Source organism: Lipotes vexillifer, unplaced genomic scaffold (assembly GCF_000442215.2).
Source record: "Lipotes vexillifer unplaced genomic scaffold, Lipotes_vexillifer_v1.1 scaffold53, whole genome shotgun sequence".
Taxonomy (NCBI): Eukaryota; Metazoa; Chordata; class Mammalia; order Artiodactyla; family Lipotidae; genus Lipotes; species Lipotes vexillifer.
The window spans coordinates 1,158,401-1,181,266 of NW_006791814.1; the positions used below are offsets into that span (position 1 = coordinate 1,158,401).

Below are 22,866 nucleotides of genomic sequence, written 5' to 3' on the forward strand. Positions count from 1 at the left end.
AAACTGGATAGTGTTTGGCCGTCTGTGATAGAACACAGTTTTAGAAATTGGGCAGGATGATTGGAACGTTAATTCTCATTTCCATCACTCAGCTTTGAGGGACTGCTCTCGAAGAACACAAAACTAAAATAAAAAGCCAGTGATGTGAGAGTTCATTTAAATTGTTCCTCACTCCCCTCACTCCTGAGCCAGATCCTTTGGCCATGCCCTCACCCCTGTATGAGCACGGCATGAAATTAAATGAGAACAAAACCAAACTGACAGCTGGCATGACAACGAGGCTCAAGAACAAAGAAAATCTTGAGGGCTAGTAAATCTGAATGAGGAAATCAGACATCATTAAATTTTTCGCACCAGACATCAGTGCAGCAATTAACCCTTTGTGTCAACTGCATTCTGAACAAAATCCCTAGGAGCTGATGTGGTCGATCAAACTGTAATTCTGAGTCGCTGTCAAATATCAACAAGAAGCAGGTGGCACTCTGGAAAACCTCTGGGTACTCGGGGGGTGGGGAGTGGGGGTGGTGGTGGTGGTGGTGGTGGTGGAAATGACACGTTTTTGGCACAACAGGAAATGTTTACCTCAGAAGGCCTGAAGGGAAATGAACAACCTCATCTCCCAGCAATAACCAGCTGGAGAACATAAAGAGTGAAAAAACCCCACAAAAACCTGCCGTTCATGACTGCCATAAACATATAAGCTACTTACAATTAACCTTAATAAGAAATAAGCGGGAGTTGGCAATAGGGGTCATGTCGGTTTGGTCACCATGTCCCTAACACCTATAGAGGTCTCAGCACAAGGCTGGTACCTTATAAATATTTACCAAATCAATGGTGTATAAAGAAGACCTGAGTAAGTGCAGTGAATATCATGTTCTTCAATTTTGCAAAGACGTCAATTCTACCCTACAACGTGTGTAAAAGCCAATCAAAATCCCAACAAATGGATATAGGTACACATAGATAAATACAGATATGTAAATATACAATTTTTTTTTTCTGTAGTGAGGACTGGAGTAGTCAGGGATATATTAAAAAATAATAATTCTGGGGACTTGCCTGGTGGTGCAGTGGTTAAGAATCCGTCTGCCAAGGCAGGGGACACAGGTTCGAGCCCTGGTCTGGGAAGATCCCACATGCCATGGAGCAACTAAGCCCGTGTGCCACAACTACTGAACCTGTGCCCTAGAGCCCGCGAGCCACAGCTACTGAAGCCCACGCACCACAACTACTGAAGCCGGCGCACCTAGAGCCTGTGCTCTGCAACAACAGAAGCCACCGCAATGAGAAGCCCACACACCACAACGAAGAGTAGCCCTCGCTCACCACAATTAGAGAAAGCCCGCACACAGCACTGAAGATCCAACGCAGCCAAAAATAAATAAATAAATAAATTTATAAAAAAAGAATAATTCTGAAGTTCATCTGTAATAATATATGAGCAAAGGAATAGAAATATTGATCAAAAGAATAGAAAGGGGGCTTCCCTGGTGGCACAGTGGTTGAGAGTCTGCCTGCCAATGCAGGGGACACGGGTTTGTGCCCCAGTATGGGAAGATCCCACATGCCGCGGAGCGGCTGGGCCCGTGAGCCATGGCCGCTGAGCCTGTGCTCCACAACGGGAGAGGCCACGACAGTGAGAGGCCCGTGTACAGAAAAAAAAAAAAAAAAAAGAATAGAAAGGTTACATACACACCCAGCAAACATCTCAATATATTTTATGCATACTGTCTTATATGAATGGGGGAAAAGATGGAGTATTTAATAAACAAACAATCAAAAATATTTGGAAATAAATTAAATTAGACCCCCATTATATGCCCTCTACCAAAATTATAGAAGGACTGAAGACTGAAATATTAAAAATAAAATAAAATAAATCAAAGAAGTCCAATTAAAGATTGAGTTATCATGTACATTTAATTCTTTTATCTCCTCAAATGTCTAGAAAAATGATAGGTAAAGGGATTTTTTAAAAAATGCATAATAATGCCTTTCCCCCAATAAACCTACAAACAGAACAGGAGAAAATTCTGGGACTTGGAAAGTAAACCAAGTGATATTTGATTTGAAGAAGGCAGAATCCCAGGTGACAAATAACCTAATTCAATATGGCAGAATATCCAAAGGGATCAGGCATTGGTGGCACCAGGTTTCCCTGAAAGTGGAGATACAGAAAGTCTAAAAACAAGGGAACTAACTGGTTGAATATCTGTTGAAGTATCTGTTAGCCTATCCATCATCCACCCCAGCGCTGAGAGGATAAAAAAGATCTGTACCTCTCTCTACCTTAGGAGACACCACATAGTTAAAGGCAGAGGTACCATACTAAAAAAGGGAAGAGAAGCAGAGATCTTGAGACCTGCCTACCTCTCTCCACCCCTTCCCCACAGTCAGCTCCCAGTCCAATCAAGTTCCCACCCTCTGGGCAGGAGAGCGGAAGAAAAACATCCCAAAGCACTGACACTGGAGGTCCCCTGATGAAATGGTCCAGCTAGATGGACAGTGTTCACAGATGGAGAATAAGGTAGCCAACAAGCTGGCCCACATGCCCAGAGCTTCTAATCTCTGGATAGTGCCTACCATCTGGCAGCAAAAACCAGACAACTGAGGAAAGCCTCTGACCTTTGAGGCTTTGCTTCTGGTATGGAGGGGCAAGGTCTTAACACATCAATCCTCCAGTAAACAACAACCACAAAATCTGGGCAAAATACAAAAACAAAACAAATGAACAGAAAAACTTATCTGAGGGCACCAGAGGGTTAAGGAAAGCAGGCAGATTTTGGAGAGAAACAGGAAATTGTGGTTTTGGCCAGACAGAAGCCGGAGTTATGGCAAAGGTGCAGGGCAGCTATGAATCTTGATGAGAAGCCACTACCTTTCTGACCAGAGGCAGCAAGAGAAGGAGTCTGGGGCAACCAGGACTGCCAGAGGGTGAGAGGGGATTGCCAGAAAGTAAAGAGACAGAGATGGTGAACCCCACACACCGGGTATAAACTCTTTCTAAGTCTCTGGTTGACCTCTGACCCACACATGCTTGGGGCAGACTGAAAGTAGTCTGAGCTGAGATTGGAGCTGCTACCTACCAGAGACGCTGACAGCATTTGCATTTTGAGACTCACCTACTTAACTGCCTCCAAATAAAAACCATCAACATCGTCATAGCAATATAACAGAATCCTGAATCTCCAGAAGACAATATTCACAATGTCCAGGGGAAACATGACCCATTCTTAAAGGAAGAGACAACAGATGTCAAACCTAAGATGTTTTAATTAACAGACAAGAACTTTAAAAGCAGCTCTTATAATTATGTTCAGCAAAGTAAAGAAATGTACATAACGAATGAAAAGATAGGAAATCGCAGCAGAGAAACAAAACATCACACTAAGAAACAAACAGAAATCTTAGAACTAAAATAGAATCTCTAAAATAAAGAAAGCAATGGATGGGCTTAATAAGCATGATGGAAATGACAGACAAAAGAGTCAGTGAACTTGAAGACAGACAAAACAAGAGAGAGAAAAAGGACTGAAAAAAAAAAAAAAGAACAGAGCCTATGGACCTGTGAGACAATATCTAAAGGTCAAACATACAGGTAATTGGAGTCTCACAGAGCAACAAGAAAATAGGGCAAAAGGAAAAAAGAGAAATCAAAGAACTACTGACCTAAAGCTTTCCAAACTTGATGAAAGATCTACGTTATAAATTTAAGAAGGTCAGTGAACTCTGCACAGGATGAATTTCACACATCAGTCAAACTGCTGCAAATCGAAAATTAAAAGAAAATCTTAGTAGTCAGAGTGAAACAATACATTATATACAGGGGAACAGCCACTTAAATGACTAAAAAACTTCGCATCAGAAATCATGGGGGTGAGAACACAATAGAGTAACTTCGAAGTGCTGAAAGGAGGGGGGGAAAAATGCTAACCCAGAATTCTACTATGGAAGACAGAGACATAAACAAAAAGAAAAATTTGACTTGAGAAAACAGACACTGTAGGAAGATTGTAAAAAATCTACCATCATTAATCTCAGAATGACAAAACACTGCACCTGTGTGATAACCGGCTGAGTGCTATAAAGACTGAAAAATTACAGAAGAAAACTAGGAAATTAAAAATATAATTACACAGTGAAAATCTAGGGATTAAAGTTGAAAGACAGAATAAAGGTATTCTACCAGAGGTACAGCAAAATATAATGAGATGGAAAGTAGAGAAAAGAGAAAATTAGGTGATCAAACCAGAAGGTCTGACATGAATAACAGGAGTTTCACAAAGAGAAAACAAAACAGAAAGAAATAATGAATGATCAAATACAAGAAAATCCCCCAGAACCGAAGGAACATAATTTCAAATGGGAAAGACCTACAAAGCATCCAGTTCAGCAGACACCATACAAAACCCAGTTCATTGTCAGATTTCACAGGACTGGGACAAAGAGGGTATATCAAAGCTTCCAAACAGAAAAAACATGTCACATACACAGACCAGGAATTGGAAGGGCTGTGAACCTCTCAACAATCCTGGAAGCTAGAAGACAGTGAACTAACATCTTCAAAATTCTGTGGGAAAGTGATTTCTGACCTAGTACCTCAAACTCAACCAAACTACTGCTCAAGAATGAGAGTAAACTGAAAACATTCTGACAAAGTCTCAAATTCACTTATCATTCACCCTTTCTCAGAAGCTCCCAAAAGAGGTACATGGGATCCACCAACAAGATTTGACTCAAGAGGGAAGGAAAGAAACTTGTCTGTGTGATAAAGGAAGAGAGATCACAGATGGCAACTGTGCACTAGGCAGGAAGGGTAACTGCCCAGAGAGGAAAAGACAGAAGGTCCTGGGACAGACGGCTCAGACACGAAACTGATGTGCTTGAACGTAACAAGAGGAGATTTAGACAACCAGAGTAAATTTTGGAGCTGAATTATAATAAGTATATTTAAAAATATGCACCAAATAAAAAATAATTTTTAGCTTCAGGGAAAAATAAAATTTGTGCAAGAAAGAAATAGTAAACAGCATACTACATGGCTGAGCTATAACTCAGCATTTACATAAATCATAATAAACACTGAATATTAATTTAACCCAAAGTATTGCATGGCAGGTTGGGAAGATGAGAGGACAGGAGTTGCACATGTGGTAATTACGAGGGGCAGTGAAAGAAGGGAAATGTTCATCTTCCATAGTGAGAACAGATAATACTTAAAACGGAAAAAAAAAAATTACAACTACTAACATCACTTAGAGATATAGCTATAAATACCAAAAGAAATAGCATAAGGAGTTTAAAGTAAATGCTTCAGGTGGGGGGGAAACTGGGGATATGTGGTGGTATCAGGAAATGCTATTTTTCATAGGTCTAATAGAATAATTTGGCTCTTTAAATTATGTGCATGTATAACTTTGAAGAAAATTTAAAAACTAAATCAAAAAGAGAAAAGTAATGATGATATTAAAGTCAGAAGACCCTGTTGGGTGCAGAGCTGGGGTAAAGAAACCATAAGAGAGTGAAAAGAGAATACTTCAGAATACTGCATAGTTGAGAGGTGGGGGAAGGCTTTTTAAGCTTATTAATTTAAGCATAAATAAGTACTTAAGTTTATTTAAAGCTGTTTTAAGACTGAGAGATTTGACCATTATAAAATTTAAAAGTTCTAAGAATAAAATAAACAAACAAAAACCCACAGCCATAAAGAAAAAGTCAAGAACAACACTGGGGAAGTATTTGCACCATATTCTTAAGTAAACAAGCCATTCTTATAAATTAATAAACAAAAAGGCAAAGAGTAACAAAAAAATGGAGAAAGAACATGAATAAAGCAATGCACAAAAAGAGAAATATAAACAGCTAATAAATATGAAACTCATTCATAATCAGAAATACAAATTAAAACAAGAGGCCATAATTTTGGCTTACTGAATCAGCAAAGACTAAAACGCAAAAACAGTATTGATCAGAGTATGAAAAAAAAGTCATTCTCATACACCATTAAAAGACACAGTAAAAATGTCTTTCTAGAGGGTGTTTTGGAAATATGTATTAAATGCTTTTTAAAATATACATCATAATTTATTCTAAGGAAATAACTGGAAACATTCACAATGAATGCAAAGCAATATTCACAGAGTTCCTTAAAATGCTGAAAAATTGAAAACAACCTATAAGACAGAGTATCATGCAGATCATCAAAACTATGTTGTAGAAGAAGAATTAAAGAAAAAGGTTCATAATATGTTAAATAAAAAGGTGAGTTACAAAGCAGAATGTAAAATATGATCCCAATTCAAACAAATCAACAACAAAACTAAATATATGTATGCACAAAGAAAAAAAGACTAAAAAGATAAATGCCCAAGTGTGAATGGAAACTTCCGAGCAAGTGGTGGTATTATAACGTGTCCCTATTTTCAAGAAAAACTGTAATTTTTAGACAATTTGAAAATAAAAATAAGAAATAAATGATAAGGAAAAATAGCATATAAGGGAGCTAAATAAAGACACCTGAACTTCGCAAAAGTCTGTTCATTACACTGTTACTCATTTTGGGGGATCTTTAATAAAAACTGCAAACTAGTAGTTGCATACATTTTGAAGAGTGAGATAGTATATTTACATAAGAAGCAAGTGTTCTGGTAATTCATATATAGTGAATTTATAAAATACGAAACTGCTTTCTAGTTTCAATATATTCTTCAAAGAAAAAAACAATGTAAGTCTCAAGAATTCCTAACCGAAAGATCTCCACTACAGGGCTCTGAAATTCTTTTATTGCCTAATCCGATTCTGGAGAATTATTTATGTAATATTAAATGTCAGCATAACCCATAGTTAAATTGGTCGTTTCCTTTAATACTTTTTCTATAAATTACGTGTTATAAGGACAAACAGACTCTTTAAGGAGCAGAACATTTAACACAACAGAGATTTGCTGTGATGACTGTATAAAAATAAGGATGTCCTTTAAACCTAGCAATGCCTTGGCTAATAGTTTCTAAGATCTGGAGAAGTCTTTATGATTAAGAGTAAATTTAAAAAATCCATTTGCCATTCGGATGACTGATGTATCCCAATGACTGGAAATGGAAGGTACAGTGTATAATATAACAAGTGTAGTACCCATATAGACTCCAAACAACCCACATAACACCCCAGGCTTTTCACCTGCATGAGTAATGGAACTTAGGTTCAAGGAATTACAGGAGTATGAACAAAAAAATAAGTTGGGATGCCACAGTGAGTGTATCATAAAACTTTAGAGCGTTTGCTAAGACATAAAACATCCCAAGTTCTTTTTCTGGCAGTTGTCAGCTTGTGCTCTTTCAGCGACTTGATATAGTGATGCTTTCCAGGGTGTATTTTTCTCATCATTATTAAGGGAAAAAAACAACAACATTATTTTCTTAACCTTCTGTAATGCTAACTGAATTGTTTTTTCCAACTAAAGAGAATATAAATAAACATGTAAAATTTATTTTTTAAGCAAAGCAAGGGCTCCACATCATAGGCTAGGAAATTCACTCTAGACAGTTAAAACTGGTCATAAGATTCTACTCTGAATTTTAGTCAATCTTTATGAGAAGATTTATCTCTATTTTTTAATGCTTTTTTCTTGTTAAAACATAATTTTTGAATGAATCAAAAAGGCATCAAAGAAAAGGAACTGCTTGCAGTGCTTGATGCACAGCTTTGACACAAGGCTCACCTTCTCTGGATGAGATAATCTTCCAGGATGTCGAGACAGCGCACCATCTGAGAGAAGATGAGTACTTTGTGGCCGCCAGCAATCAGCTTAGGGAGCAGTTTATCAATCAGCACCAGCTTCCCTGCTGCTTGAATCATGGCCTGCAGCTGGAAGTCGGGGGCATCTGGGCTGTGGGTTTTCCGGAAGTCCTCCAGAATTTTCTCCTCTGCCCCTGAAAAAGAATGGAACAAAACTATTCTTTGAACAAACTGTAAGAGTAATAGCTACTCTCTGCTTGACAGAGCCCAGAAAAAATGAAATGAATTCTTAGGTCCCAAACCATCAGTCCAGTGAGGCAATGCTGTGTGTCCATCCCATGCCCTCAGCAGAGGGCTCTACAAGCAGCAGGGCTGTCCTGCAGAGAACACAGGTGCTCTGCTTTCCTGGGAAGTCTGACCAAGGACAGGAAGGATCTGAAATACCAAACTGACTTAGGCAAGTGAAGAAACCTTCAGAGAAAGCTGACAAAAAGACATACCTCTCGTACCATAAAAGCTTGGGAGCAGTAAATCCAAGCCATATTTTGATTTAAAATTTTATTAAAAGTTTTATTGTAAAATAAAAAAAAAAAACTTCCAACACGTTCTCTACTCAGTACAGTTAACTGTTAAATTATCTGCAGAGAGTTTTAAATCTCATTGCACCACGATCATTTTTTCAATGAAGTAACACATCTCCCTGCACCAAAGTGGAAAGTGTGGACTAGACCGCAGGTACACAAAGGACAGCAGGCTGACAATTGATATCCATCTTCTTATGGGCAGAGAATTGGTAGAGGTAGGCTCAAAACAGGGCTCTGTATACTCACTGGCCACACTGCTTAGGCAGATCCATCAACCTCTTTGAACCTCAGTTTAATACTCTGTAAAAAGGTCAGAATACACATCCTGGCATTCCATGGGAACCTGATAACATTAGACTGTTGGCTATCAAGATGCCTGCCCCATGTCCCCCACTCACCGTTGATCAGGTAGGGGTGGTTACAGCACTTCCTCAGCTCCATCATAGTGTTGATGAGATTGGGCATGTTGTGCTGATTGGCTCCCTTGGTCAGGAAGGAAAAGTTCTTCTCCAGGATGGCACGGTAGTACTTTTTCTGGATATTGGTCAGCTCTACTTCGATAATTGTCTCTTGTTTGGGAGCAAGGTTCTTTTCCACATCATCTTTCAGCCGCCGAAGCATCATTGGTTTGAGGATAGACTGCAGTTTCTTTACCTGTCCAGGAAAATGAGACCTGTTCACCTGCCCCAATCCCGATTCAATAACCGTTACTAGGGTATTCCAACATTCACTACAATCTCTTGAGCATCTAATCATAGTACTGTGGCAGCAGATTAAATGAAAGATCATGCCTGATCCCTGAACATGACGAGCTTATAATAGGACTGAAAGGAAAAAAGGGATCTGGTTTTAATTCGCAAGTAATTACTGAGAACCTATGTGGCAACCTTACAAGATACAAAGGTAGAAAGATACAAAGACAGGACCTCTTCTGGATGGAGAAAACAAACCTCTCTCTCTCACACGCACACTTGTGCAGCAGTTACCTGAGGAATATTTTAAGCCACGTTAGAAGGTACAAGTGATACCTTACAAAGGGAAGATGCTGAAAGAACAAAGTGAGAGGCAGACCGAATCTGGGGGTGGGCAACATGGATGAAGGTGGTCAAAAGGTACAAACTTCCAGTTATAAAATAAATAAGTCCTGGGGATGTAACGTACAGCAAGGTGACTCTAGTTAGTAATACTATATTGTATATTTGAAAGTTGCTAAGAGAGTAGATCTTAAGACCTCTCATCACTAGAAAAAAGAATTTACGTATGTATGGTGACGGATGTTAACTAGATTTATTGTGGTGATCACTTTATAATATATACTACATATACTGAATCATCATGCCATACATCCGAAACTAATATAATGTTGTTGTCATTTGCATCAAATTAAAAAAAGAAAAAGAAGCAGAGGCAATCTGGAAATGGATTCCTCCTACATCTAAATAACGATAGCAGCAAATAAGTTTGGGGGTAGCAATATGTAGAGCATTAATGTGGTAAGGTGACACCTCCCACTCCATCATGCAAGCTGTCATCTCAGGGGCACTCTGAGCCTGATCATATGCTTTGCTATGATTTGTCTGTTCTTCTAACAGTCCAGGCCTGGACAGCAGATCTCTACGCACTTGACCGCACTGGCATGGGGACTTGCTCACTCTCCCAAGAAGAGGGCAGAGAAGGGATTCTAAGTCAAGGCACCTGAGTTCACCCTGAGTTAAAACATGATACCAATAAGATTAATCCTGGTGGGAAAATAAGAGAAAAGGCAAGTGCAAAAGATCAAGTTTCAAGTCATAAAGAGCTGTTCAAAAATTTCAGAAGGGGTAGATTCTGCAGAAATAAATTGTGGGCTGTACCAATGCTTCCTGATGAAATATAAAGTGATTTACAGAGAGTGATTTAGAAGAGTTACTTCCTGGAGCAGGTTTTAAACAATGATGAATATGCTTTACTTTATAACCAGATATATAGACAGTTGGTGCCGTTTTTGTGGTTTGCTCCTAACCCCAATCTTAAATCTAATCCATTTAATGAATGCTTTGTTTTAGCAATCATGGTACTTAGGAATGTAATCCCCCAAATGGATAGGGAATTACTATGTAAGAACCCAAAGAGGAGAGACACAGCTAGGTAATCGTTAAAGACAGGGGCAAATGCCAATCTGCCACATGCTGGATTCAGCTTTTGCCCTTCACTTGGTTCATACCTTGAATCATTTAGAGTATACTACATGCCAGACACTGTACTGGTCAATACAACAAACACAACTTTGCAGAAGATGTGGGCCTTGTCCTCAAGGAGGTCATTGTCTAGGAAGAAGAAAAAATGCATACCACAAAATAAGTGCAACGGGAGAAGAGGATGCATTTCTAATGGTCCAAAAATGGAGAGAGGGTTGGAGCTGGCTTTTGAAAGGTCAATAGATACTGCAAATGTCGAGAAGTGGAATTAAGTTTGATTATTCACTGCTCTCAAAGTCTGACTCGCCACAGAAGTAGAAACAAACAGACTGGGACCACAGAGTGTACTCTTGATTTCTCTGTTAGTGAAATTCCCAAACCTTCTCAGTTCCCAAATTCTCGGCCCCAACCCACTCTCACACCACTGCTAGATTAATTTAGCAGAACTAATTATGTCATGCCTGCAATCAAAGCCCTGCACTGCTTCTCTAATGCTTACCAAACCCTTCAACCTGTCTTTCAAGATCTTCCCACAATACATCGCTAAACTCCTCTGGCTTCATACTCCTCAATTCATTCATCCTGTTTCCAGCTCAACCCAGATGATTCCCAACTACTGAATAAATCCCATGGCTGATTATGATTATTTTTTTCCTATGCAAAGCAGTCATCATCTCTCTCTCTCTCTGCCTACTGAACACTTACCAACCCTTAAAAGTCTATTCTCAAATTATACTTTCTCCATGAAGTCTTTCCTAATTTCCACACAGATGTGACCTTTCTCGCCTTTAAAAGTCCTCAGCTCTATTAACTGTTCCTCTTACGGCATTTAAACTTGTCTGCCTTATTTCTGCAACGTCCAGTTGAGATTTCTACCCATAGTAGATAGATTGGTTTGTTTTGAAACAGCTTTGAGTCTAATAAGCTAGACGCAGGACCAGATCTTTGAAAACAGGACATTTAGTTGATTTGGACAAAACTGGACTTGCCCACTACTCTAGTATGTATACACAGCTGCCTTCTTTTCCTCACTACCTGTGTATTTTGTTGCACTCAAGAAAATGAGCCTGGAAACATGTTGCAGGTGATGGAGGAGGGATGAAGGATGAGGAAGGCAGAGGAGGAGGGAAGCAAGCCCCTGAGGCCAGAGCTACGAACAAAATCACTGAACTTACATATGAGATCAGTGAAGGCAGGAGGCCGGATATAAGGCATTTTGGATGTTGATTCATTTATCCTTTGGAGTAATAATAATCAGTTTATCCTCTTCAACATAAACAAATTAAATAAAGGAGGCAATGCTCATTTTACGAGGGATATGAGAACTTGCTAACCCCTGTCCCCATGGTGGCTTGTTTTTCCATTGATGGTGAAGGTCATTACCACATTGTCTCCTCAAATCCTTCAGGCTCCTATTTACCTGCTCCTCTGTTTTCAGATCTCCAAACTCCTCCAAGAAAGCAGTCTCTGAAGGAAACTGTGACGGCTCCAGGAAGTTGAGCAGACTGAAGAGCTCCTCCACCGAGTTCTGCAAGGGCGTCCCTGTGAGCAGCACCTTGTGCTCCTGCATGGATTCACAGCACGGGATGAACAGGGTCTGAACCACCAAAACAGCAGGTTTTGGTGGGAAAATGATGCCAGGGCATATTCTGGGCTTTATTGGTGGCAATTCTGCTTTGCCAGATGATGATACTTCATCATCAATATAGGAAAGAGGTAGAGGCTGGTTATAAAACATGTGACTCTACAGAATTAAGTGTGACAACATCAATAAACAGATCAACCTTCCTTTCACATCCCTGAGCCCAGGAGCAATTTCACGTCAGTTAAAGCACCCATTCATTCATCCATTCATTCCTTTGATATTATGGAGTGCCTGCCTGCCACAGACTGGGCACTGTGCCAAGGAGTAATGTTGAAGGCCATCACCTTTGGTACCAGATCATTCAGGGACCTGGAAACAAGCCAAAACATCTTACATTTCCGGGTCACAAATTTCATGGTATTTAAGATTTCCCTGGGTCCCTCTGGGAATCAGTCTGTGGCAAAGGCCAAACTGTTGACCCAGTTCATAACAAAAAAATTTTGCTTCCTGCACCATCAGAGCCATAGTGGGCACAAAGAAAATCTAGGGTGAGCAGACTGTGCACAAGTAAGCTGCATGCAGGTGGCTAAAGAATGCTTCCTCTACTGTGAACAGAAGGGGCCTGTGTTTATGCAAAGAGCCTGCCAACTCTCACCAGGGCCATGAGCTTCAGGCCCTCCAGAAGTTTGCAGTTCCTGTTCTTCAGTCTGTGGGCTTCATCAATGATCACACAGCTCCAGTGAATCTTCTTCAGCTCTGGGCAGTCTGCCAGGATCATCTCAAACGTTGTAATGACAACATGGAACTTGAAGACTCCTGACAGTGGGTTTCCCTGAGGATGACAGAACCAAAGACAAAGCTTTACGCAGGGCCAGAGAATCCAGCTACTGGGTTACCAGCTGGGTTAGAGGAGGCAACACTATAAATGCTAGGAGCTAGGTGAGAGCCAATAAGCACTTCTCTCTGAGAAGAGAGAGAACACAACAATGAACCAGCTATTTAGACAAGAGAGAGACCCCATTACACCAATGAAACAAAAGCAAGAGAGCACGTACCCTCACAAAAGTGAGACAGAGGAGCCATATGGAAGGCCGAGAAAGGGAGCTTTTTATTTATTTACTTGTCATGATAAGGAAAGCAGATGGATGCTGATTCACACATTCCCAGCCAGAAGCCGGTCTATGCATAGCTTGAATGCCCAAGGAAACCCTCTTTGCTACTTTTCAGGTAAAATCAATTTCACCTTGTAACTTGGGTTCTAGAACAGATTCGACATCATGATCCTGATTCACCCAGGACAAGTGCTACCAGGCAGGACACACCTTTGTCTTTCAGCCTGCCTTAGTGCTACCATCGCTTTAAAAAGCAGAGCTTCATCACGTTATAGCACGTCTTAAATTTCTTCTCAGTGTCTCCTCCTGCTGTCTGTGAAACCTCTGGGGTGACCACTGCCTTTCCTCTGAGTTCATTTAATTTTCACCTTATTTATAAAAACCAGTGCTCTAGACAAACATACAAAGATACTCAGCAAAGTGATTATAGTTAACAAAAATGTCTTAAAAAAATTCTGTTGTGCCTTTAACCATATGTTTTCTCTTTATCCTTCCATGTCAAATCTGTTAACCTTCTCTCTCTCTCCAAACTCCCTGGCTGAGAATCCTTCCTCTGTACACGAATTCCTCCGCTCACTTTCTTCACTGAGCAGGTAACAACTCAGAAAAAACCTTCTGCATGTAAAAGCAACTTCATAAGCCAACCAAGCCAAGCTTTTTGTGTCCTAAAGAGCCTCTGGTATATGTCAGAGTGGAAAGCATGCCCTCCAATTCTGTGTTTTATCACAAATTAAATTACCAGGAAGGAGTAAGAAGTCCACCGCAATAAACATGTGACTCTACAGAGTAAGCCAACAGTAACCCAATGCAGGGCATTAAACTCTGGAAGACAAGGGACAGAAAGGCTGTTTTGAACCATGACGTCAGAAAGCTGTCCCCAGGTCTTTGTGATTGGTGGAGGGCTCACCTGTGCATCTCGGTACACCATCTCATACTGCTGGATCATCTGCCTGCTGATCTGGCTGCCATGGTACACGATGGCGTTCATCTCTGTCCATGTCCGGAACTCCCGCTCCCAGTTAGTGATGGTGGAGAGCGGGGCAATGATGAGGAAAGGGCCGTGGATTCCCCTGAGGAATATTTCTGAAAGGAATGTGATGGACTGGATGGTCTTCCCTAGGCCCATCTCATCAGCCAAAATGCAGTTTTTCCTGCAGAGTAAGAAACACAGATACTTCATCATCAATATAGGAAAGAGGCAGAGGTTGGTTATAGATAAAAAGATACTTCAGAAGCGTACCTTGACCTGCAAGCTTATCAATGAAGGTTTTATCAGCATTTTCCAGAGATACAACGGAAGCAAGTTTCTATTATCATTGTTCACACCCTGCCTACTTCCAAAAAGGATCTATTGTAACTTGTGAGAAAATACGTGAAATAGGTCCATTTAAATATAAACTAAAAATACCAAAAATTAAAATAATACTGAAACAAGGAGAAAAAAAAATGCCTCAAATCTAAGCCAGTTTCTCTACCTGACAAACTTCATGGAAGCCAAGGCAAAAACAGAAACATAAGTTGCATGATTCTCATTGTCTATTACTTGCATTATCAAAGGACAAACTTTTAACCCACATACTAAGTTCCGTATCAAGAGTTAAAAACTCTGGTCTCTTGTGGTGACCCAGAATCACGGACTGCACACAGCTGTGACCCCTGAAGAGTGTGGCCCCTGTCTAGTCTTGCTCCTGACTGTAGAGGTGGGCAACCCCAGACCTGGAGTGTCTGAGTGACTCACACTGTGAACAGGTGGCAGAGACAAGGCTAGAACACAGGTCTCCAGAGTTCCAGCTTGGTGTGTTGTTCCACTACATACTGTCTTTAAAAATCAACACCAGGGGTACACTCTAGAATGTTAAGAAAATCTCAACCCATCTTTCTCAAATTTCATCTGTTTCATTTAGATTCTGATAGGAACTAAAGCACAGAGTTGAAAACTGAGTATTACAAGTCTAGGCGACCCACGGCTCACAAACAAGTAGCAGAGTCGGGGCTAGAATCCAGATCCATTCCCCTTTAGAGCCAACTTTTGCTAAAGACTGGGAAAAAACAGTTTTAAAGGATCTTTTGGGTTTTGTTTCATCTAGGTTGAGCCCAACCTTTTGGTTAGACTGGCAAAGAAAAAAAAGGATAAAGTCAGTGATGTCTAAAGATCATTCCTCTTGTTTGGAGAAACCAATCCAAACCAAATCTGACATAAAAAATAAAGTCCTGGTATGCCTGATGTGCAAAGATCACCACTAAACCAGTGGCCCCGATACACTCCCTTGCTACTCTGCTATTGCTACTCCACGCGGGCTAAGCCCACAGTCTCCTTCCAGGCACAAACATCTGGTAGAAACATCATCCCTGAAGACAGGACCGGTTCTGGTTCCGCACCTGTTATACCAGTTAAAAAGAAGCCAGTTCATCCCCTCCAGCTGGTACTCCCGGAGCTGGTTACTGTTCTTATACTCTCGAGACTTCTCAAGTTTCTGCCAGGAGTCTGAGGCAGGTCGCTCCTAGGGAAGGAGAGCAGAGAGGACAAGACATAGAGAATGATGCTTCAGGAGCAAAATGTGCAGAGGGACACAGGGCAATGATAGGGAAGGTGGTAAATCTCAAACGCTGTCCTACAGCTGGCTGCAAACTGCAGCTACTATCTTCTGACTAATGAGCCAGTCCTGTATTTTCTAGATTTCAGCAGATTCAACTAAGAACACCTCTATAAAATTTGCAAGCAATTAATGAAGAAGAGAAACAGACCCACCTAAAATCTTGATAAGTATTTATATTGCTTTATTGAGACTCTTAGAAATCACTCCCGCTTACATTTTAATTTCCCTAAAAGCCAGTCAGGTTTTTTAGTTTTCTATAGACAGAATTTTTTGTTGTTGTTTGTCCTTGTGGTATCAGCTCAGGAAAGTACACTGGGTCAAATATTTTGTTGATTAGTTTCTAGAGTAAAGCCCAAAGCCTATATAATCAAAACTGTAAATTCCTTAAATTCACCATGAACATAAGAGCAATCTTATTATTTTATTTTCCCATATGAAACACCAATTTCTAAATGTAATTGATCTTTATTGATATGAAATGCCATTTTTATCATATAAGTTCTAATATATCCAGGGAGCTTTAACTAGAGTCTTCATTCTGTCCTACTGCACTGTTTCTTATTGCAATAAAACCACACTTTTGAATTACTACAGCTTTATATCTGATGGGGAATTATTTTTCAAAAATGTCTTGGCTATTCTGTCTTATTTAGTATTCTGTATAACTGTAGAATCAATTTCAAGTTCCCTTAAAATTCTATTGGAATTTTGATTAATCTGGGGACAATTTTAATTTTTTAGCTATTAAGTCTTCCCACCTAAAAATTTTGTTTATTTATATTATTTGGACATAGACTTGACTATTTTGCTTCTAGACAAATTGAGCCCCTAAGTTGACACTTCAAGGTCTTAAAAATAAAAATTTTTACCTATGCCTATAGTTATATAAATGGGAATTTTGAGATTTAGCTTTTCTAACAGCAATTGGTAACAGTCTTTGGTAGTTATACTTTGGAGTATTACAATAAAGTTTACTCCTGAAATATGCTATTAACTAAAACGAAGCCTTCCACTTGTGAAATTTAATAAAATATCCCCAATCATTTCATATCACTGATATTTGGAGATAAGTGTAATCTGTCCAACCTGTTCAGACCACTGAAAGTGTGGTCTTTCAGAAACTTACATACCACAACTTACCTACAAAATTACTATAGCTGTAGTTAGGCTAAGCCCCTTGAAACAGAACTCTGTTGAATATTACTATCAGCACATAGGCACAGGTGTTTTTAGAAATAAAGGGGAAAATAATTTATTATGTCAAAAAATTAATTTTAAAGAGAAAGCTCTTAAGCAAAGATATTCCTATAGAAACTCTCTTGCTCTGTTCCCTTACAGAAATTACATTCTTCTCAACCTACAGGAATCATTCAGCCTGGATCCCCGAAGTCCATGTAACTCATTTTAATGGCACTCTACTCTACTAGATACTATGGGGAGACTTCCTGGAATGTTCCTCATCTCTAGCGACTGAAGTGGCTCACTCCTAGCGTTGCAGATTTCTACTCTGCTGCCTTGGTAGCACTCCTGATGTAGAGGCATCATGCTCTAACCCAGTCACTCCTCTGGGTTTTCCCTCTTTCTCCAGTGCTAAAGGTTTTAGTTTTACATCACCATTAACATGACCAGAAATTTTAGCCATCTAAGGATAAGGCTTGAAATCAGCTAGAAATTCCCGATGCCTAGTCTGGTTGGCTCCTAAGTGATACAGACTACAGCAAGTAACTTACCCCAAGGCTCCACAACCTTTAGTGGCTACTATTAAATTCAGAAGAGAACTGATTCTTAGAGTCTCCAAGGTGGGTCTTGACTATTAAATGACTGCTCCTCTCTTTGCACAATCGTTACTGACACTCATTTCTTGCTCTCCCAAAATTCCATATCTGACCTACATGTGACCAATTTTTTACCAAAAAGCTTTTAGTGATGGAATGTCCTATTCATCAAAACTGGTAGGGTTATCTCTAAACTTCAAAGCCCAGGATAAGATCCCTTAAAAAAAAAAATTATTCAGTTAAAGTATCATTTGGAGCCAGCCCTTCTCTTAAAACACAAAAAAGACAACTTTAATTATATTTTGAGCTACCATTCCAATTTAGGATGAGAAAAATTTCAAAACATACCCTTTAAATGAGAGAACAAATAAATTAGAAACCAAAAGAGACAGGTGTGAAATGATCTCATAGTTCATTGAGAGATGAGGAAGACAGGAGCATCACAACAGCAAAGAAGGAAAGAAAAAGGGAAACTGACTGAAAACACTTGCATTCATATTCTCGCCGAGCGCACGTAGTCAGTCTGAAGAAATAAGTGGGATTCAGGCTGAGAGAGTAAGAATCTTGATTACTTCTAGATGATAACTTAGAATTAGCTTCAGAATGAAATTCTCTCGACTCTCTGCTCCCCCACTGGTTTGCTCCTGCTTTGGGCCACATGCCCCAATTAGCCTGGTGCCATATTTGTCCTGCACACACATGCTTCTTCCGTCAGCCTGTGAGCTCCTGGGGCAGGGCCTGGACCTACTTTCTTACTCTGTCCCACACAAGAATCAACCTACAGCAGGTGCTTAGTAAATGACTAACAAATTGAATTTTAAATGGACAACTGTTATAGGAGAGGGTTGAGAGAAAAATTCATTAATCAATCATGTAGACAAACACTGTAAATTACAAAGGTTTCTAATCACAGTTCCGCATCTGAAGATACCTCTATACCCTTCAGAGCCAAGAAACAAAAGCAAAACTGCTTTTGGATGGACTCCGACAGGGATCTAAGTTCAGTGTCAAAGTCTTGCCTTTGAAGTCCCAACTTTCCCAGTGATATATATAAAAACAACAATAAGGAACTGCATAAGAGTTTTTCATATAAAAATAGTGATTTAAAAAAATAGAAAATGATCATTCCAGTCTATAGTTATATTCTTTCACAGCTCTGATTCTTTTCCCAAGTTAGTCACATCTTAACTGGGCTCTATCCCAATTCTGCCTCCTCTGACATTTTTGCAGCTTGGTGGTAATAATCCAGAATCAGACAAACAAACCAATTCAGCAGAAACGTACTGAAAACCTATGTTTTATCTGCAAAGTCCCAGCGATCTATAGAGAAAGGACAGTTCTTCCCTGTAAGAATATTCCACTTGAGTAAAGGCAAAGGATAAAACTGAAGAAAAGAGATCACCAGTGGAGCAAGGTGTAAGAAACAGGAACAAGAAAGATGCTAACAACTTACTGAGCTTCCTTCCCAAGCCAGGCATTTCTTACCTTCTATCTTACTGACTCCATCTGACAGCCATACACCAAGAAATCAAAGCTCATAGCCAAGCTTCTGAAATGTCACATACATCAAAGTAGAGCCAGATGTAAAGCTGACCTGAGTGCTAGCAAAGTGTGATGTGGGAGAAACACACCCTGAACCGCAGTTTCAATGCGAGTGACCAATGATAAGACACCACAGAAACCACTCAGGAGAACAGCCCAGGGGACACCCAGGATTGCCAAGTTCCTAAAATCACATGTTACAAGAGGCGCCAAACAGTGACATGGGTACATTACCACATGCTTAACTTCAGGGAGAACTTGCAGAGATTCGAATTCTTTAACTTTCGCAGGATCCACGTCTTCCTCCAGTTCCCATGTACTTTCTTCGTAAGGCAGTGAGCACCACTTCACCAGGTAATGCGTCACTTCCTAGTGGGAAATGGGAGAGACACTTACGTTCTTTCTACTACATTACAGGAATCAGTCCTACACTGACAGACCTATGAAAACCTCCCTACAATACAGCACGCGAATGCCATGAAAACGAGGACCACATGCTAACGAAACGTGCAAAATATCTTCGGCAAGCAGCAAAGACACTTTGTAAGAGTCGAAACAGCAAAATACCCACCTCTCCGGTTTCTGCATCCTTGGTGTGGGCCACCTCCAAGATGCGATCAACCTCCACGTAGTCTGGGTTGAACAAGTCTTCGTCAGGCTAAGGCAAACAAAAAAGAAGAGCTAAGAAGTGTCCCCCATCCCTCCAACCCAGCATCCAGTGTTTTAAGTGACCCCCCGCTCTGGGCCCTATTGGGCGGGAAACACAGAATGAAAAGGTTCGCTTGAAAATAAAAGTCACCTCACCGACATTTCTTTACTGTCCCCAAATCCTCCTCTTCAGGACTGAATAAAGAAACGACCACACCTTACAGGTTGCCCCACCAGGGTGAGACTTTCCTTTTGGTCATTACGGTACTGAGCAAAAATCAGCACAAGGAGGATTTTCAGAGATATTCCTTGGAAACCCAGAATTACAGTTGTTTTTCTTCTTAATACCAATAACAATAACAGTTAATATTAGAAGGAGGCATGGAAGGAGCTTCAGGGGTACTGATAATGTTTTATTTCCTGATTTAGGTGCTGGTTACACAGGAGTGTTTATTTTGCAAAAATTCACTGAGCTGTACCCTTAGGACTGCTTACTGTTAAACACACTATGCTTCAAAAAGAAAAAAAAGTGTACTTACAAAATAATAAGATTTAGAAATATTTAATGTGTGTCCAGTGCTTTCATTTTAGCCTATAAGCTACTTTATGGAGTAGCAGGTGTTGTAATTATCTTTACAGATGAGAAAACTGACTCAGAGAGGTTAAATAAGTACCCTGACCAAGGCTGCAAAGCCACATGAATCAGAACATTTACCCGGGTCTTTCTTGCTCAGAAGCCCTCCTCCTGAAGTGCAGGAATGTTCTTATTACCCCTTAAGCTAGAAGGCACTTTAGGAGCTGTCTAGTTTCATCTTCCAATCAACACAGGAACACTTTTTTTTACAGCATCCCTAGCAAATCCACCCTCGGATTCAATTATCCCCGTGTTCAGGAATTTATTGCCCTCTGAGACCTGACCCACTGCCAAGACAGCTTTACTTCTGCCTGTTCAGTAGTAGCATCATGATCTTTATCATTATTACTATTAAATTACAGCCTAATTTTCCTCCTGTAACTGACTCATTGGTGTGAATTGCTTCCTCTAGAGCAGCAGTAACCAAGTTGATTCGTCCCTATCAGAACACCTCCCTAACCCCAGGTGTTCAATGTTCTTCAGATGCCACATTTCTAGATCCCTTGGTGATGCAGAGAGCTAACCTTTGTGGAATAGTGACTATGGGTCGGGCACCATGTTTAGCACTTCTATCAACACTGTGTCATTTAATCCTCCCAGGTAGTCTGTGAGGGTGATAGTATTAGGAGTTCTGATTCACATAAACGGAGGATACCGAGTCTGAAGGAGCTACTGCAATTTGCCCAAGGCAAACTGCTATCTGGTCATTTTCCCCACTCCAAAGTTGTAAAGATCTTTAAAATACCAATGTGTGACATTACATTTACTTATTGCCATTTTCATTATTTCATTCATCCTCGCCTGTCCAGGTAAACCTGAACTTTGATTCTGTCATTTATTCTCCCAGCACTGGGTCTGGTGTTGAGGAGTCAGGATCTCATAGGCCTCCAGCCGTGTGGGGCGTGGGAACTCACGGCCTTTCCAACCCCACCCTCCTTCACATGCACCCCCCGCTACCTCATAAAGCGGCTGGAAATAATGGGTATGAAGAAGCTCTATTCAAAACTAGGTTATTATTTATTTCTTAAGAATATCATTTACACAAGTTATTAACAAAAATGTTGATGAGGTCAAGACTGAAGACAGCGTTACAGCAACGACTCCCCACTCTCACTCCTCGTTCCTTTCATGACGGCCTCCAATCTTCTCAAAAGCCTTTCCTTCCCCAAGGGTATGAATTCCCATTACAGTATTTCTACACATCCTAACACAATTTTCTATTCCCAACCAAGGGAAAAAAAATCACTCCCTTGGGAATAAATCAGAAACCAGATTCATGGGGCTTTGTAGGCTACATTAAGTAGTTTGGACTTTATTCCAAGATAACAGGAAGTGCTGAAGGGTCTGGAGCAGGAGTGGCATAGAAAACCCTCCTCCCTTACCTGGGCACAAACACGTGGTGACTGAGCGCTGACCCTGCGCCTAGTACCACAGATAGGAAGTACCACGAGGAAGGCATGGCTCTGTCTGTCTCTCAGGGCTCAAAATGGAAGACACAGACATGTAAACAAGTCACTACACTGCAAATGCTCGCTAAAATAGAGGCGTGAATAAGAAGTTCCAGGAACCGAGGGAGAGTATCCAACTTCAGGATGGTTTTTCCAATTCTAGTCCTTCCTTTCCGATTCTCTACAGAGGAACAATGCCATAAAACACCGTTCTCACAGGCTTTACAACAATCCTGGAGAGGCCTGGGGCCAAATGTTAAGGCTAAAGAAAAAGGACTCCATATTGGGACAAAAAGAACACTTACTGACATTATCCTAAAATAGTTTTTTGTCATTTGCGGAAAAGGAGTACAACATGAACAATGAATTGGTAAGAATGTGCAGCAATCTGCTAAAATTTGATGGCATCTCAGTGCACTCTTAAGGTCTAGTATTTGTGACTACATTTAAAAAATCATTTTTATTGCTTTTTTCTTCATAAGTTATCTGTATAAAATTGAAAAATTACATGTTAAAGAAAACAGAAATCACCACAATCCCATCAAAAGGAGAAAATTACGTCATCATTTTCACATACACTCAGACATTTTCTATGCATTATTATGCTGATTCTTCTCTCTTGTACCCCCCAAAATGGAACTGTCTCATATAAGAGCTTGACATTTTCAACTAACAATAGTTAACATCACTAAGCCTCTTCCTATGACATTAATAGTTGTCCTCCAATATCATTTTTACTAGCTGCACAGTATTGCATTCTGTGGGATGTATCATAATTTAACAAGTGTCTATTATCTAACATTTTTTTTTTGTTTTCAATTTTTCACCAATACAAACAACTGTTTATCATAGCTAAGTCTTTGCACAAAGACTTGATAGCTTCCTTAAAATAAATGGTGGAAACAGAACTGCTGGGACAAAGGATAGGCAAATATTGAGACATGTGATGTCTGCTGTCATCCTGCGTTCCTGACAGGTCATCCTAAGTTATGCTCCCAACCAGTGACGACGACGGTGTCTCTTCCCT

The 22,866-nt window shown here is 40.1% G+C and overlaps 1 protein-coding gene across 2 annotated transcripts in view; it reads right to left on the reverse strand.

Annotated features, from left to right (window-relative positions):
* The window catches only part of CHD6 (chromodomain helicase DNA binding protein 6), a 218,667-nt gene that overhangs the window by 76,061 nt on the left and 119,740 nt on the right, over positions 1 to 22,866 (reverse strand). For both annotated transcript variants that reach the window (XM_007464745.1, XM_007464746.1), the window contains 8 exons: positions 19,681 to 19,767; positions 19,344 to 19,478; positions 15,575 to 15,696; positions 14,103 to 14,346; positions 12,739 to 12,915; positions 11,919 to 12,062; positions 8,720 to 8,975; positions 7,721 to 7,931 (listed from right to left, as the gene is read on the reverse strand). In XM_007464745.1, coding sequence (XP_007464807.1) covers positions 7,721 to 7,931; positions 8,720 to 8,975; positions 11,919 to 12,062; positions 12,739 to 12,915; positions 14,103 to 14,346; positions 15,575 to 15,696; positions 19,344 to 19,478; positions 19,681 to 19,767 — 1,376 coding nt within the window. The remainder of the gene's footprint in view (positions 1 to 7,720; positions 7,932 to 8,719; positions 8,976 to 11,918; positions 12,063 to 12,738; positions 12,916 to 14,102; positions 14,347 to 15,574; positions 15,697 to 19,343; positions 19,479 to 19,680; positions 19,768 to 22,866) is intronic.